Source organism: Chelmon rostratus, chromosome 6, assembly GCF_017976325.1.
Source record: "Chelmon rostratus isolate fCheRos1 chromosome 6, fCheRos1.pri, whole genome shotgun sequence".
Classification (NCBI taxonomy): domain Eukaryota; kingdom Metazoa; phylum Chordata; class Actinopteri; order Chaetodontiformes; family Chaetodontidae; genus Chelmon; species Chelmon rostratus.
The window spans coordinates 18,965,399-18,983,347 of NC_055663.1; the positions used below are offsets into that span (position 1 = coordinate 18,965,399).

Here is a 17,949-nt window from a genome sequence, read left to right on the forward strand (position 1 = left end):
GAATTTTAGAACTCAGATATGCAAGTATTTAAAGCAACATGAGATAACTAACAAGGGTCCAAGGAGGCCAAATAATTTTTTCCCTAACTTCAGATGCATCAGTCAAAAAAAGACTGCAGAAGTGCTAGACTTAAAACTGCAAGCTTGTTCTTGTGAAATGATTGTCTGTTTTGTTATTATCTGCTCTGTAAAATGTCTGACACAAGACTAGATATTTATGTGCATGCGGCCCATTCATGTGAACAAAAATCTGGATCAGATGCAAGACTAGCTCTCTTTGCTTTTCAGCCTGCAGATGTTCCTAAACCTGTGAGTGCACCTGGCCCAGTCCTCAAAGCCAATTCCCTCAGCAACCTGGAGCAGGAGAAGTCCACCTATAGGTATGTAGTCCTCATTACAGCGCCGCAGGCTGCAGAAAGACGGGTGAAGGACAACTCTGAGATCCTCGCAAAGGCGTCTTGGAATAAATTTGTTGTTGTTTGAGCTCCACCTAGTGGACACACTTCACCATGCAGAAAGCCAGGGTGGTGTGGTGTGCAAAGACAGAAAGTGCATGCAAAGTGTCAACCAAGACAATCAGTTTTACATGCTTGGAAGATTGTTCAGAACCTCACTGTCCAAGATATCCAGATTGTTTTCAAACATACTTCATCATTTAATTTCGCTGACTTGACTTCAGATGTTTTTATGCAGGCTTTTGGACAATCCCACAGTCTGTCCTGGCTGCTTGAATCTGTGCAGCTGCTTTACTTGTTTCTTTTTGTTGCAGGGCTCCTGAGCCACAGAAGCCTCATTCTAAACCCCTGGATGATGTAGTGCGGTCCAACCACTATGACCCAGATGAGGATGAGGAGTACTACAGGAAACAGTTGTCCTACTTTGACCGCCGTAGCTTTGACAGCAAGGCCATGGGCCAGCCGAGTCCTGGCATCAACCGCTTCCATGATCTGCCCAAACCAGCTCAGCTGTCCTACCCATACAGCCGGTACAGCCACACGCCAGCAGTGGTCCCTCACACCAAGCCGCATCAGAATCAGTACTGTCTTTATAATTGTACTAATTGTTGTTTGTGTCTGCCTACTGCAGAGTTGAGTCTGTAGAGAAGGTGAGTCCAGTGGAGAAAAGATACGAACCCCTGCCCCAAATCAGCCCATCCTCCCAGTATGGGCCCCCTGCGTCCGCCATCCCACCCAACACACTGCCCAAACTCATCCCCAATGACGGTGAGCTCGCTAGCTTTTCCTGCCTGACTCTCAAACTTCATCATAAACTAAAATAATATAAAGATGATATGATGTGTCACTTATCTTGTTCAGGGCTGTAATAAAGGAGTGTTTTTATTATTGATCAAGCTGCCAGCTATCTTTTATTTTACTGTTAATAAGATGAATGTCATGTCCAAACTTCTAAACTTTAACAATGTAATATTTTGACAAAAACTGTATTTAAGTGATTTTATCCTCCTCCCCCGTCTCCAGCTAACGCCATACCCGAGCCGTTGAGCTCACCCAATCCTAAGCCTGAGCTGGCAGCTCTCAGACCGGCCAGCAGGGACGAACCCACCCCAGGCGGCTACCTGCCCCCGCGAGGCCTCCCGGACAAATCCCCCGTCAACGGCACAGATGCGGCACCCCCAAAGACGCTGGCCGCTCCCGCTCCAACTAGCTACAACCGCTACGTCCCCAAGCCGTACACCAGCTCCGCCCGGCCCTTCGAGCGCAAGTTCGAGAGCCCCAAGTTCAACCACAACCTGCTGCCCAACGACACACAGGTGAAGACGGACCTCCTCAGTATGCCCAGCGTGGTGAGCAACAGCGGTGGGAAGCCTCAGCTGTCGCCGCAGCCCCTGGATCACGACAGTGGCCTGGACACCTTCACACGCACTATGGACAACAGGCCCAAATACCAGCACAATAACATCAATGCCATCCCCAAGGCCATCCCAGTCAGGTACGAAACTCATCAATGTTCACATCTGGCAGCAGCAGCAAGTTCTCTGATGGTAATTACTGAGCTGCAGAAGGACCAGAGGAGACTTTGTTCTGGTGTCCTCTGCTGTGCATTATTCTCTGCCTTCAATGTTTTGACTGATGATGCTGACTTCTGTGCCTCCGTCCCTCAGCCCCAGCACGCTAGACGACGACGACGAAGACGAAGGGCACACGGTGGTGGCCACCGCCCGGGGGATCTTCAACTGTAACGGAGGGGTCCTGAGCTCCATCGAGACGGGTGTCAGCATCATCATCCCCCAGGGCGCCATCCCCGAGAGCGTGGAGCAGGAGATTTACTTCAAGGTGTGCCGGGACAACAGCATCCTGCCCCCCCTCGACAAGGAGAAAGGTCGGTCCCCGAGTTTTTTTACATCTTAAATGTGTCAAGGAACGAGCAGTCTGCAAACCTGGAAGAGCTGAAAAAGTAACCGCAGTACACAAAGTTTGTGACTTTTTTTGTTTTAGAGCTAATGCAGGATTTAACTGTATATGTGTATTTCTTAAAGAATAACTACATCAGGACAGCATCTCGTTTCAGATGCCTACATTATTTAACATTTTATACCGTACATTACTCATCTTTATGATAAGAAGTGTAGGGCATATAGAAGCCCTATAGGGTTTTTTTTTTAATTAACATCTAGCACCAGGGGAGTGTGGTAATGTAATTAACCTGTCAAGTCAGTTAACAGTTAAATCTCAGTCACTACCAAGGCCTGGCAACAGACTCTGTCTCCTGATTGGTTAATGGTTTGTGCTGATTTACTCCTGCATGTGTAATTTGTGGAATTTAAATCTTGCTGTGTGTCCGTGCAGGAGAAACGCTGCTAAGTCCGCTGGTGATGTGTGGCCCTCATGGACTCAAGTTCCTGAAGCCGGTGGAGCTGCGCTTACCTCACTGTGCGTCTATGACCCCTGATGGTTGGTCTTTTGCTCTAAAATCCTCCGACTCCTCGTCGGGTACGCTGTCCTCTCTCTGTCCTTTGGGGTCTGTGGGCTGGCTTTGGTGATTTAGAGAGGAGAGTTTCTTTGTGTCTGAATCGTTTGAGCCATCTCATTGTTTTCCACATTCCCCTCACCTCTTCTCCACGCATGTGCTGTTCCAGTTGTTTTCTTATTTTCATGCTTGATATGAACAGCAGACGATTTTTTTATTCAGTTTCTCCTCAGTTATAGTGAGAAAACATGACAATGCCACTGCAGGTGAAACATTTAGGCTATTAATTGATTTGAAAAATAATAATAATTCATTCAAGTAATTGGCGACAGTTCTTTTTCGAGTAGAAATGGCAATCAGCTAGACCCACTTCCTCAATGTTGCAACTTTTCTTTGTGTCATGTGACAGTAAACTGAATATCTTTTGGTTTTTGACTGTTCAGACAAAAACAAGCAATTTTTAGTCAGGATGGACGTTATTCAGTGTTTTCAGTCCTTATAGACGACTGAGACAATAATAAGCAGATTAATTAGTGATGAAAACACTTATTAGCTGCTGCCATGAATTCCTTTTACATTCATTCTTACTTTGGACAGAACAATCAAGTATTACTTGTTTTTTTTTATTATGCCATCTGCATCATAATTTTTATTTAATAAGTCAAAAAGATCAGGAAGCATTTTATAGTACGGGTACAAAACACATGCTTAATTAATGCATGATGTATGACGATCAGGTCATGTTTGGTTTGTATGTGAAGAGTTAATGCTTACTGAACCAATGATTCATGACGTTAACTGACTTCATATGTTAATCTATACGCCACCAAATTAGCTGCAATCCAGTTCTATAGAAAAGGGCATTTCAGACTCATGCTTCTGACCTGCCAGCACATATTTATACGTACTTTTAGTGAACGCACCTTAAGTAATTGTTTACAAATCAGTATCATGACCTGACTTTATTTGAGGGATGCCAACCAGGTGACTCGTACTGTAAAGGTGATCTCGTGTGAAGCAATTTTAGAAACAACACGGACGCTGCATAGATGTGTTGTAAATAACTTTTCTAACTAGGTCTAGGTCATTTTTACTTCACCACACCATCGTACAAATTATATGTAAACAAAAAAATTGATATGATATACATGAATTAATAAAACGTTTCTTACCGTCAGCCAAACATTTTTCTTCATCCGCCTTGTCGTCAAGTCTTTTACCACAAATTTTCCCGACACCACCTGAACGCAGGCAGAGATTCTTGAGTAACAGTGTAGCTAATAAACATGAGAGGCTGGGTCACGCAGCAGTTTTATCTTTCATTGAGAACCGGTGCCGTTGTGCTTTCAGAAAGGCCGATGAGATGCATTTGTCTTCTGTCTGAAATGCCTGTTTCTATGTAAATGTAATGAATTCGGTGGCAAATATATTAATGGATGAAGTACCTGTGAGTCAACATTGATTAAATTAATGAACCATTAAGCACTAACTCATCACATGAATTCATGGTGAGCAACATGAGTTCACTCCCTGCATTAATTTATGCATTAAATCATCACTATCAGTTGAACATTTCCTTATTGAGATTATTTTATTTGTGAATCACGTGCCAGAACAATCTGCTTTTTTTCCTGTATTTATAAGACGAAGGGAGGAGCTCAGGCGGCTGACATCATGTCTCTGTTTCCTGCAGGTGATCCCAAAACCTGGCAGAACAAATCTCTCCCCGGAGACCCAAACTACCTGGTGGGTGCAAACTGTGTGTCCGTGCTCATTGACCACTTCTGAAGAGGGCAACAGCTGGCCTGTTACTGAATGTGATAAACAGGGGACCTCGCTCGCCCCTGCCGTGCTCCCCCCGCCGCGGCGGGGTGCACGATGCTCGATGAAGTATGAACTTGTTACTCTCACGTTGTTTACTGTGCCCAAAAGAAAAAAAAAAGAAAAAGAAAAAACACACATACACACACACACACACACACAAGGAGAGTCTGAGGAGTCCAGCATCTCCAAGGCTGTACTCCCGTTTTTTTCTTTCATTTTTTTTTTTCGGTGCTTTCAAGGCTTGCAAAAAATAAAGAGTAAAACAAGTTATTTAAACAAAGGAACTGAAGTTGGAATGCATGACCAGTGCCACAGACTGAATAATCTCATTTTGACATTTTTAGCTAATTTTGTAAAAGGTCAGAGCAGTGCAAGAGAAAGGAGAATTTTGGAAACTCGTTTAATATCGCAATGGGAGTTTTGCGTACTGTAAAAAAAAAAAAAAAAAAAATTAATAAAAAAAAAAACCTAAAAAATAACACTCACAAACAGCAAAGTTGGTATATGCAAAACTTTTGTTTGTGAGTTCTTTGGTCATGCGTTTCACTCATGAAGGATCGCTGAGGACTTGAGAAATGCTGAGCCTGACTCATGACGGAACATGTAGGAACCATAAAGCTGAAAAAATAAGAAGAGCGACGGTTAAGTATTAATATGAGACACCCGGTTGTTCTGACGGGGCTCTCTCTCTTTAAAACTGATGTTTTGTAGCAACGTTTTACCGTAGATAAATATACTGACTTGATTTTACAAACTCCTGCTGTCTAGAGATCTATGCATGTGCTATGACTCAGGTCCAGAAGCCTGCTACTACTAAGTTCAACACATGAAAATCCCATCGTACACTGCAAGCAGTGATGCCTTATCTGCATATTAACTTTTCAGTGAAACCTTAAAACATCGGATCCTTCAGTTATAGCGATCACTACGGAAGAAAAAGTTGTCTCTGCATTTTCTCATAAACAGTGAACTTGGATTTAGCACACGAGAATAATTGAGGCTGATGAAAAGGTATGCTTTCTTTTACTGCTATGCATATGAAGTCTGAGGAAATACAAAAAAGCTAGAAGATGTTTAAATTGTGGCTGTACATATTGCTAGTATATGGCCTTGGTTCTCTGTAAATGAACTTTTGTACATCTTTGTTATTTTGTATAAAAGAGAAAACGTTTGTTAAAAAAGAGGAAGCGGTTACATTGGTTATGTTTGTATTCTGGTTATACCCCTGAGCCTTGGAACTGACATAAGCAGTAATAAGTCCGACTTTTCTACCAACATATACACACACTACTTAAGGCATTTTTAACAGTCAGAAAACTTTTTATTCTTATTTACAAAATAGAGAAGTGCTTGGTTTAAATGATTTTAAAAGATGTACTTGAGGGGGTCTGCTGTGAAGAGTGGTCCCTTCCTTTATTTGTGATACTGGATGCTGTATTGTGTGCCCTGAAATGTATTTTTGTACTAATAGACAATTTATTATGGCACATCAGTACTGTTTTCTTTTGATATGATAACACTGCTTCAACCCAACACTAGTTTATTTTCCCGTGTGGCTGACATTCTTTTTATTTATTTTTTTCCTTTGGTTCAATTTTTTTTCCTTTGCGACACATTTCTAAGTATACCACTGTATTAATAAATAAATTCATTTTTAAAGTAAGTGCTCCTTGGATTCATGCGTTGTGTGGATCTAAACTTCCAGATGTTTGACATATCGACACACCCAGACTGTTTTCTGCCAAACGGCTGCGAGGATTCCTCTGTGGGTTGTGAAGTTAGCGTTTGTATTGTCAGTATGAAATGCTTGATTCCAGTTTTCTGCCACTCGCTGCTGCGTTCCTCATGTAAACTCAGTAAACTGAGCAGTCAGCTGGATTATTCTGCATGCGTGCAGGGAAAATCCAGTGCAAACAGCCGTCATTAACAGATAAACAACAGTTTGTCTCTTTCTAACCTTATGTTCCTTAAAAATGAATTTCCTGATGTTGTTTTTGTCAATCTGACCTTTTCTGATTTGCTGGCTGGGTGAAGTCAGACAGAAGTTCCTTCTTTCTAAAAATATCCCCTCCAGGCAGTTTTTAAGTTGCCAGTTTTTAGCTACACCGAGCTAAAACTAATACTGTCAAACACAACGGTCCTGCAGTATACTCCACCATCCTGAACATCATGATGTTCAGTTTGTGTCTTAACAGTTTTAACGAGGTGTCGATTTAAGGTTACGGTCATTTTGGATGCAGCAGTTTGTGGTTAGCCGACCCCAAAGTAACAGAAACACCTGTCAGTATAATCAGCACCACAAACTACCTTCAAAGTGATGATCTAAAATAGTTAAAACAAAAAGTGAACACCTTAAAAATATACAAAAAATATTAATTTTATTTTCTTCACTTATTTAATTCTATGTAATCTGTCAACGATTTAATTGGTTGTCACACTTCCAGACTTTTTTATTATAAACTGGCAACTCAAAGATACTTTAAAGGACCAGTGTGTAGGATTTAGTGACATCTAGTGGTGAGGTTGCAGTTTGCAACTACAACAAAAAACGTTCAGTTATCTGGTTTAATGTCACATCTTTGCCGTCTCCCTCCAAATCCAAACATCTGAGCCCTATGAATATGAAAATATTTTTAATTTTAAAAGATTTAACTAGATACAAGATGTCTCCCACTTCACTGAAAAGTATGTTCTCTTCCTGCCTCGCTGCAATGCCATGAAAACATGCTGCACGCGTTAAACTGAGATTTAGGATAAGCACGGAAAAATGTATCAGCAAATGAAAGTTCAAACAGTCTTCTAGAGTCAAACTCTGCACACACGACATCCTGCACGGTGAAAGTCAGACACTCACGGGAAGGAACAATAAGAAAAAACACATTTGGGTGGATGGGAGAGCAGATTTGTTGCCATGTAAGGTTGTGTTGGTCAGGAAGTTGCACTGGCCATAAAAAGCACATTATGCAGGCTTCTAGTTAAACAACAGAGCACTCAGGGGGCAGGTTAACCTGAAGACCCAAACACTCCCTCACTTCCGTTACATGACACAGTCTGAGCTATGAGTACACACAAGCTGATAAAGCAGAGACTGGCTGCAACTTTGGTTTAAAACCAACTTTAAACTGCAACAATTCATCTGTCCAATCGCAAATTATGAGTCAGGGGGAAAAGATAATTAAAGTAATAATTACAGTTTAATTATGAAAAGCACAGCGGTGGCAGTAAGACATACCTGTATGTCACACACTGGATTACAAAAACTGTAGAGATGCACAGTAGTTGAGTTAATTAAAAAAAAAAAGGTCTCTTCAAACATGATGTGACGTCAGTCTGGTCCTGAGTTTAGTTGAATGTTAAAAAGTCCACGAATGAGCTGCTACTTTGCCGACGGGCGTGTTGCCTGACTGCTTCCTCTGTTAGAGTTTGATTTCCCTGGAGGCGATGGCTCGGTGGATCTCCTCGGTCAGGGGAACGTACATCTTTTTCTCGGGATCTAAAAAGTATAAAGGATCTTTGACGTGATCTGGGTTGAATCCCTCCTCCACCAGCCTCACTTTCTTCATCTTGAACGTCCCCGTCATCTCCAGGCAGGGCTGCAAATCACAGATGGTGAGTTTTAAAAACAGTGACAGACAGAAGAACGACACACGAGGAGGCGCCGCAGATACCGATCGCAACGAGCGGATCGGACCACACGTCACAGATCCACATTAGTTTCATCACGGTCCTTAGAAATTCTGTGTTTCTGCGACGCTCACTGAGTCACAAGCAGAGGACTCAATTGGTAACGCCAAAGCAATGAGTCATGGCCTCATGTTCACCAACACCCGTGGTGTTAAAGATTGTAAATTTGAAAAAAGAGAGCACTGATATCACATCGGTGATCTGTATCAGCAGAGATCCTGAGTTAAGATCATCTATCAGTTATCAAATGTTTATTATGCCCTCTATAATGTTGGTGTACAACAATCCACATAAGTTGTTCAATTATAAAGCAATGCTGCATTTCGAGAACCTCCTTGGATACGAGTCACCGTGGTAACCCGTGCCAACCAGCCTCATCTCTCCTGAGATTTGCAATAATGTCTTCTTCTCATCAAGCAGCAATGATAATAATAATAATAATAATAATATATAAGATATAGGCGTCTTCGTTGCCAAATAAGCCTTAAATTACTGGAAGAGGTAAGGAACGAACGTTACTCCAACATCATGTAGTGTCTCACCATTGTTGCTGTCGTCAATGCTGCACTGCATTGTGGGATATTTGTGCCGGCGTAGTGTCCAGTGATTGCATACAGAAATACTTACAAGAAATGGTATGCACTTCATGTAGTACACACTACGGTTTCAGACATACTGAAAAATCTCACACACTATTTTGCTTTACTCAACAGTATGTTTCAGACGGGCCCAGAGCCCCAGCAGCCTTCACCAAGAAGGGTGGGGCAGCCTGAGAGGCAGAATCCAGGGCAAAAAACTCAATGTATCTGTGTACTGTTTTCAGTTGCGCAACAATTAACAATGACAGTATAATCTTACTCATCCAGCTGGTCTGGTTTTCAGAGGCCTCCTGATCTACGCAAAGGGGTTAATCAATGCACAAATGAGAATAAGTGCAGCAATAGGTCTCGTGTTCCACCTGCCACAAGAGCCCCAGGGCCGCAGGTGCATGAAGTAACTTCTTCCTTTACCTGAATCCTGATGAATCGAGGTCTCGCGTAGGCCGGGAGGTAGCTGGCGACCTTCTTGTAGGTGTCGGAACAGTCAAAATCTTCCCCCTCTCTCAAAATGACAGCTGCCATGCCGATCCGCCCCTCATGGCCTAATCAGACCATTTGGTTAAATGCACGCAGGAAACATGAAAGCAGACTCATCACTGTAAGATCTATCACCTGTGTTTTTACCTTCAACTTTGACGCCATAGACATTTGCCTCCAAGATGCAATGAGCCATTGTGAGAATGTCTGCGACCTCCGACGTGGCCACGTTCTCTCCTTTCCACCTGTATCAACAAGCAAACGAGAAACAAGTCAAACAAAAATCTTGTGCATGTACGCATGTGAAAACCGAAGGTAACCTCAGCTCTGTGTTGTCTTAATGAAGCCAAACTATCGTAAAACTAGTCCTTCTCATTAGTGTTGTGACGTTCACGAACGAACTGGTTCTTTTGAACAGCTCGTTAACATGAACGATGGGAACCGAGTCGCAGCTGGGAACCGTTCTTTTTTACATGGGGAGGAGCGCTGCCCAGCTGCGCGGTGCTTATTAGATATCCAAATAGCATCACACCACCTTGTGCACGCTGCCTTCACGTGAGTGCGCCAGTAACAAAAAAAAGCGAAGCACTGTCAAAGCAGTGTGATATGGCGCCACCCTGTGGAATATTTACAATTAATCCAGATCAGACTTTAAAATCTAATCCACACAATAACGTTATAATCAATATTTCAGAATAATTTAAACTCATATTGATGGGATATCTAAATTCATTCCTCCCAGTGGTTATTTCCAAGATAAAACAAGTTAAGGCCAGACTGCCTTCTTAAAACTTAATATAAAATAATAAAATATAAAAATGAGCCAAATGAGCCAGTTTTTTTGAACGGCTCTTTGAAAGGAATGGCTCACCAAGATCCAGCTCCCCTCAAAGAGCCATAAATCCCATCTCTACTTCTCATTTTCGTATTTTTCTGTTTCTGTAGTCCAACAGCTGCATTAAAAAAATTCGGATTTAGTTAAAAAAAAAAAAACGAAAACAACAAAGTGACAGATCAACACAGAATGAGTCACAACTCGCCTGAAAGTGTCGCCAACTCGATCCTGAAAGTACACAAAGTTTTGGTGATCAAACCGAAGCAAGTCGCCAGTGTTGAAGTACAGGTCGCCTTTTTTCAGCACGTCACGAAGCCTCTTCTTCTCAGTCTGTTGCTGGTTGCCAGCGTACCCAATGAAGGGAGACCTCTGAGTAACCCGTCCCACCAGGAGCCCCGTCTCGCCTGACAAAGGGATACATGAAAAAATGTCAAAGAAAGAGAAATAAGGTGCTCCACAGGTACGTTTCCACCTGTACAGCTGACTCACCTTTGGCCGCCTCGATGCACAGACCCTCAGAGTTCCTGACAGGCTCCTCCTTCTCAATGTCAAACTTGATCAAAGTGTAGGGGAAGAAGAGCTAAAGAGGGGAGAAGAAACGTCCACCATTACACGGTGTCTTGCTTGTTTACTTTAACAGCCTGCAGCTGATAAAGTTTGCTTTAAACAAGAGTTTAAAGCCACGCCAGCAGCTCTGTGAGGCTGTACTTAGGCACTGAGCTAAATGCTAACATCGGCGTGCTAACGTGGACGCAATCACAGCTAACATGCTGGTTTATCGCAAGTAAGTTTACCATGTTCAACAGCTTAGTTTAGCGTGCTAGCACGCTAGCATTTGCTTGGTAGCTGCAGCTGATGGGAGAGTCATTAGTTTTAGGGTATTTGGTGATCAAGCAAGGTTTTGGGCAAATTGAAATTTTGACCTGATGGTGGCGCCAGAGGAAAAGTTAAAGAATCATGAACTTTATAACAATTCATCTTGATGGGAGCTTGAATGTCTGTCACAAATTTCCTGGTAATCTGTCTAATAGTTGCACCGAAAAACAAGAATTTCAACCTCATGGTGGCGCCAGAGGATCTCCAAAGTCGTTTGGGTTCATCCTCTGGAAACCAAGAACGTCTGCACATTCCAGGTCTAGCCCAACGCGTTGGACAGGCAGACTCTATCTATCAGAGCTCTAGAGCAGCGAGCTGAAGCAGAGTGGCTGAAAACCCCGACCCGATCCTCGACTCACCCTGTGGACAAAGTTGACCCGCCCCACTGCGCCGATCTTGGACGTGTAATTGATGAAGCCGATGTTTCCCTCCGTGGCAGCATACAGCTCTCGGATTTTAATGTCCCCGAAGCGATTCAGAAACTGCGACCAAATGTCTGTTCGGACCCCGTTGCCGATGGCGATCCTCACTCTGTGGTTCCTCTCGCCGTCTTTCTGCAAAGGGTGACGCCGACTCACGTTCAGGACACAATGAGCAGAGTTTCATACCTCCTATCAGAACAAGACTTCACCGGTTCATCCTGAGGTTGACCCTCATCTGCTTACCTGGGGAGTGTTGCAGAGGTAGCGCATTGTTTCACCAATGTACTGCATCACCGTCACGTTGTACTTCCTGCAGTCGTCCCAGAACTGAGAGGCGGAGAACTTCCTCCTCAGAAAAATGGTCATACCTGCAATTAACATCATGTTACACAGCCTTTATCTATGAGCAAACTCATGCATCAGCCTCTAAAATGCACGAGCCAGGTGCGTAAATCCTTTTGTTCTTTCACTCACGAGAGGATTCAGCGGATTCTCACCTCTCTCGATGGCTCCAACCAACCCGATGAGGAAGCCTGCACTGTGGTAGAGAGGCAGGTTGATGTAGAGGACGTCCTCTGACGTGACTCCACATACCGCCTGGATGAAGGAGGCGGCCCAAAGCCTCTCGTGGGTGATGACGGCTGCTTTAGGCAAACCTTCCGGAGTCAAAGAAAAATGAATCGCGCCAGATTCTTGAAAACAACGGGTGCGGTTAGTATGAAGTACACACAGTTTCAAAGGTGTAAAGGTGTAAGAAGTGGCCACCTGTCGAGGGTGAACGGTTGTATTATTCTGTTTAATAAGGAAAACAGCTGTAAGAATAGTTCCTTTCTGGATATTTTGTGCATTTATTTAGTTTATTTATTGGACTTAAAAAGCTGAGAGTGACTACTACTTCCTACAACTTTCAGACTGTTGCATACTGTGTGACAGTCTGGTCTGAACATCCACAGAGACATTTCAGCTGTCCATTCATGGTATGTTCTGACAGGCATATTTTTCATATGTCTAATATGAAAAGGGTCACTTTTAGGACGTCCCACAGAGAATTACCACCCGTCTGTTGCTACCATTCAGCTCATTGTTCTGGTTTTTAGGCCCTGCAGCTTCACTCTTTTGGCTCACTCTCTCCTCTGCCATCAGCACTGTAGTCCAATACAGCAGACAGTTGTTTTTTTGTGGCTAAACCGGCTGCACACTGCCTGCACCAAACTGTAGACGAAGTTAGCGACTAGCTGGTGAACACAGCCCGTCTTCCACGGCTGTCAGTGTAGATTTTCGTTTTCAGAGGAGGTTCCTGGTGTACCTGTGGTGCCTGACGTGTAGATGTACAGAGCAACGCTCCTGATGCTGACGTTGGCTCTCAGGTCCTGGGGCAGCGGCTGATCTGAGGCCTGCGAGATCTTGTCAGACAGAGTGTTGATGCCCTGGATGCTGCAGGCCTCTGACAGGAGGTACACGCTGATCCCCCGCTCTCTCAGCGTCGGTAAGACTTCCTCCACGGCGTCCTGCAGCTCTGCAGACACAGAGAGGCATTCAGGCCCCACACAATATGTCAGAGGCCTGTGTTGCGCAACGCAGCACATGTAGGCCTGTGCCATGTTACCTCAGGTCCCACCGGGACGTGAGCACATGGTGCAGGCACTTCAGACCAAACAGAGCAGCAGACTAGCACCATAATCACAGAACGGAGAAAAAGGTTTTCTGAGTGCAATGTTCCTTTTGTTACCTCCGATGAACTCATCAGGACTGAACGTAGAGCACACTCACTGAAACCACGAGAGAAAACAAGGGATTAAACCTTTGTTCCTGATAACACTGGCTGTGAGATACCGACGTCATACGACTCCCAAATTGTCCCGGCAAACATTTCTTCTCTGGTCTACAGTCTTATAGATGTTCACTGATTTAAAATCACACTGTGGTGCTTTTAAATTGAAGTTTGGCAGGAACCAACAGAACAGGGGATATTTATAGATCACATATTTAGATTTGTGATGATGTCCTTGAGAAACAAACTAAATGAATTAATAAATTTCCTACAACGCTAAGTACCTTACTCAACGATGCGGTTAACTTCATTCTGACCACACCTAACACATCCTGCAAACTAAAACAAACGAACACCTGTTAATTATTTTTACTTCCACAAACCTTTAAATACCCACAACATGTGACCTGAGAACTGAAAACTTAGATCTGCTGATTAATTATAGTAGCATTACCATATAGTGCTACGCGAGCATCAGGAGTCCTTATGAAGAACAGTCTTGTGTGTAATTATTGGTGCGTTAAACTGTAAGCAGCATTTTAATGTTCATCAGTCGTTTGGGTAGTTAAATCAACAACTAATTAAAGTGGACAACTGCGCGGCATCCACCGTGTGGCAACAAGTCTGTGCTCATTTGAATAACTGCACATTATTAACATGCACTTTGTTATTTCACCTTATTCCATGTTAACATGCTGCATAGTCCTGATGTGTGTAATCACATTACAGCCCAGTATAGCGACACCGAGTTGTAGGACTGGTTAGTTTCTGGTGCACAAGTTGAAATATAATGAAACTACCGTGTGCAGTCTGTACCTGACGGCAACTCAAAGGGGACTTGGTACATAAAGAGATGCACAGAGTGACATCTGGATCGAGAGCTCGCCTGCAGGTCACCCCAGCCCTGATGGCCTCATGTTCTCAGCTTATCAGATGCTTTGTGTGTAAACTGAATTTCGAAACAATCACCTGCAAGGTAAACGCAGCTGTCAGGTGACCGTGTTTTAGTAACAAATACCCATCCAGTAGTGGAGGAAGTATTCACATTGGATTAGAAGAACCAATGAAACAACTTTATTTGAAAGTTATTTATTGAAAAACCTACACAAGTAAAAGCACAGAAGTGTTATCAGCAAAATCCACCCTGAGGGTCGGGTCCCCTCAAAAAGATAAACCTGTGTGTTAAGTGTTTCTCTAAAATCTTTATTTGAAAGTTAGCACATCTGTCAAAAAAAAATCAGAAATCAGAAAGAGAGCAGAAATCAGAGATATTCATTTAAGCACCTTTAATTTCTGCTTTCCACCACTGCAAGTTAGACAAAAAAATTATACTTTGACCTTTGCACTTTTGTGAGCAAGAAGCTGGTGCAGTAACGGTGGGGGACAGTGAGGGGGCAGAGAGCTGAAGAGGACCCTTCCTCCTCTGTCTTACCTGCAGAGGCGATGATCACCTTGGCCGAGCAGCAGGAGAAGCAGTGCAGCAGAGACCTGGATCGGATGTTGTAGTTGAGCAGGGCGGCCGAGCAGCCCAGCTTGGCCAAACCGAGCCAAGTCCACACGAAACTGGGCTCGTTGGCCAGGAACAGGGCCACCGGGTCCCCCTCCTTCAGCCGGGCTTCAGCCTGCAGGGCTCGGGCCACCTTGTTGCTCTGCTTATCAACTTCGCCATAAGAATATTCTCGACCCTCAAAGTGCAGAAAAGTCTTGCTGGGATGCGCCTCCGCCGCATCCAAGAAGCAGTCCACGATGCTGTAGAAAGGTTTGCGTTTCTTGTACTTGACGAGCCTGATGCCGAGTTTAATACTCCGCAGGATGTAAACGCAGTCCTCGCCTAAGTAAGGGAAGAGGGTCTTGAGGAACGGCAGGGACAGAAGGGCCAGTCCGGCTAAGACGGTGAACCAGATGTACATTTTGCAGAGCGCACAACACTGGATGCATCTGTAAGTGGAGGTCCGAGGGAGAAAAGAGGCAACTCGAGGATATTTGTGACAAAGTTCACCCCCTCAGCTCGGGGCGGCGCTCAGCTCTGACCCGTCGACGCCTCCTTCATTCCGGAATGTTTCCCGGTTGCCAGATCCGGTGTCTCCGCGTCCACTCTGCACCGATTTCACATCAATTTCCGCACATGTCGGTGTCATTCTCCTGCTGTGTAACGCTACAAGCTGTGGTTCTGCTGTGCAACATCAAAAGGTGGGAAACGTGATGGAATAAAGTGGCAACCCAAAAGGAAGAAGCGCGGCATGCAAAGCTGCGACACCTGCAGGTCGGGACGGTTGACTGCAGTTTATTTCCGGCTAATTCTTGTTTTGAAGGGGCGTGAGGTGTCGGCAGGAACAAGCAGACTGGAACCCGCGCGTGAACGCTAATGAGAAAAGTCGTGAAGCGCTGCAGAAACTCATGCACATGGCAACCCCTCGTCCTGGGTCTGCAATCTGAGCGCGTGGTGGGCGTGCACGGCTTCCACTGAGCGGTATTTGTCCGCTGCTTTGTGAGGAGGGGCGCACACACGCACATACACTGAGGCTTGTTTCAGGGGAGTCGCAGCTTGCCTCGAAATTTCAGGAGAGCAGGCGCAACAGTCCAGTAGAGCTGCAGCGATTAACTGATTGATTAGCTGATAAATTAATTTGCAACAATTTTGATTAATCAAAATTCAATCGATTAATCGGCTTGAGTAATTGTTTTTTTGAGAAAGAAATAAGTCAAAATTCTCTAATTCCAGCTTCTTAAGCGTGCAAACAGAGATTTGAGGACGTCATCTTGGGCTTTGGGAAACACTGATGGATATTTTTCACCATTCTCTGACATTTTATAGATCAAACGACTAACTGATTAATCGACAGATTAATCGACGATGAAAATAACCGTTAGCTGGAGCTCCCGCTGTTACTGTTTGGAGACATGGTGAACGTGGCCATTTAAAAGTATGATACCGTTCACTTGACTGTGCAAGAAACATGTTTGACACTAAAGTTTTTTTCTCTAATGAGTTAAAAGCTACTTAATTAAAATTAAAGAAAACAAACATGATAGAACTGAAATAGATAAGTAAAATCCAGTGAATGTACAGCAGCAGCAGGAGCAGGAGCAGCAAAACACCAAACCACGTAGAATCATTACTTCTGCTGATCATTTGACACTGAGTCTGAGCTGCACTCTGATCTGCGGCGTTGTTACATCAGTGGTTCTCAAACTGAGGGGCGGTCCCCCCTGGAGGGCACAGAGCCGCTGACAGAGGGGGGCGAGGACGACCAGGAGTAAATATGGAGTGAAACAAAGCTGAATGAATAAGAATAATGTAAGGGAAAATAAACACAAGTTTGCTGACGCTATCATGCCGACCTTTATTTCACTAAAATTCAACTTTGATCCTTTCTCATCAGTCGCTTCCCAAATCATTGATAAAGACTGATGAGAGCCGCGCGCTGGGGTCATGTGTTCGGCTTCTGAAGGAGAGCATGACGGAAACAGCTCCAGAATCACTGTGTGATTGTTCCTCTTGGTGCGAAACACATGAGCAGTGACAATTCCCATTTGGTAATGACTGACTGTAAAGATTTGGTTGAATCTTGATGGTATATGACTCTGAGTGTTTGTTCATTTTAAAACAAATCAACAGGGGAAGGCTGAATACATGCAAACTGCATGACCACTTATTACTTTAGTGAACAGTTCTTAATGTCTTAATGTGCTCGTTAAGCGCATTGTATTAAGTTCATGGAGATAAACACTGTGGGACAGTGGTGGGGGTGTTGTCACTAACTCTGAAGATCTCTCTCAGTAAGTTTGAGCTCCACTGTGTCTCCTGTCCTGAAGGATCTTTTTTTTAAAAACCCACAAGGGTACATCTTAACCTGCTGGTGGTGCTCCATGAATATTGAAGCGTCACCGAGTTTATACGTTTACTTACTTTATCCGCACCCCCCATGTACAATTTGTGCAAAAACTGTTTAAATATATAGAATTTTTGTCAGTATATTTTAGTCATAGTTCTTTGTGGCAATATATATTTTGTACATATTTTTTCTTTTATATAATGTATTTAATATGTAACATCCAAATTTCCCCGGCTGGGGATTAATAAAGTCGTATCTTTATTAATGTCTGTACAGAAATGATTTGCAGTCCACCTGAGGGGGGGCGTGATGATGGTGGATGCTTCATATTCCATTAGGCTGCACATTTGCAATAATAACATTTGAGTGAAATTTAGTCTCTCTGATCGTCACATTAACATAAGTGAGCCAGTGGTGGATGAGGTTGACTCTGGTACCGATACCTTCACTGTCCTACACTTATACTTGCACTGCCTCCATTAGGACATGCTCTATTACAGTGTTCTTGTGTGTGTTGGTGTTTCTCTGTTTGTCGCATCACAAAACTTGCCTCTGTGTCTATCTATCGATCTTCCTCCCTTCCTCTCCGATGTGGGTCTTGCAGCTGACCTCCAATCAGCTCCAGGGGCAACACCGCCTGGGCCACCCTGCATCCAAGCACAGGGTGAAAGGTCACATTGATCACAAGCTCTTTGCT

The 17,949-nt window shown here is 43.8% G+C and overlaps 2 protein-coding genes across 8 annotated transcripts in view; one reads left to right on the forward strand and one right to left on the reverse strand.

Annotated features, from left to right (window-relative positions):
* Positions 1-4,893, forward strand: part of tjp1b (tight junction protein 1b) — a 31,286-nt gene extending 26,393 nt beyond the window's left edge. For 3 of the 7 annotated variants that reach the window (XM_041939148.1, XM_041939152.1, XM_041939149.1), the window contains 7 exons: positions 289-380; positions 770-985; positions 1,087-1,223; positions 1,479-1,950; positions 2,123-2,340; positions 2,808-2,951; positions 4,622-4,893. In XM_041939148.1, coding sequence (XP_041795082.1) covers positions 289-380; positions 770-985; positions 1,087-1,223; positions 1,479-1,950; positions 2,123-2,340; positions 2,808-2,951; positions 4,622-4,716 — 1,374 coding nt within the window. In that variant the 3' untranslated portion in view covers positions 4,717-4,893. The remainder of the gene's footprint in view (positions 1-288; positions 381-769; positions 986-1,086; positions 1,224-1,478; positions 1,951-2,122; positions 2,341-2,807; positions 2,952-4,621) is intronic. The other 4 variants (XM_041939150.1, XM_041939153.1, XM_041939151.1 and 1 more) reach the window with 2 other exon arrangements.
* Positions 4,894-6,044: 1,151 nt separating this feature from the next.
* LOC121608048 (very long-chain acyl-CoA synthetase-like) lies at positions 6,045-15,527 on the reverse strand. Its single transcript, XM_041939156.1, has 10 exons — positions 14,849-15,527; positions 12,952-13,161; positions 12,143-12,301; positions 11,889-12,013; positions 11,583-11,777; positions 10,837-10,927; positions 10,553-10,751; positions 9,660-9,757; positions 9,447-9,577; positions 6,045-8,345 (listed from the first exon to the last, which is right to left on the reverse strand). Exons 1-10 carry the CDS (start codon positions 15,324-15,326, stop codon positions 8,169-8,171), a joined length of 1,863 nt encoding a protein of 620 aa, XP_041795090.1. The 5' UTR covers positions 15,327-15,527; the 3' UTR covers positions 6,045-8,168.
* Between the last annotated feature and the right edge of the window lie 2,422 nt (positions 15,528-17,949).

Bases quoted from the DNA above. Each gene is read 5' to 3' on its own strand.
- LOC121608048 (XM_041939156.1), bottom strand. From the start codon at position 15,326: ATGTACATCTGGTTCACCGTCTTAGCCGGACTGGCCCTTCTGTCCCTG. The intron at 12,014-12,142 runs GTGAGAATCCGC...TGTTAATTGCAG, and splicing joins GGTTGGAGCCATCGAGAGAG to GTATGACCATTTTTCTGAGG. The intron at 9,578-9,659 runs GTAAAAACACAG...TGGTCTGATTAG, and splicing joins CTATGGCGTCAAAGTTGAAG to GCCATGAGGGGCGGATCGGC.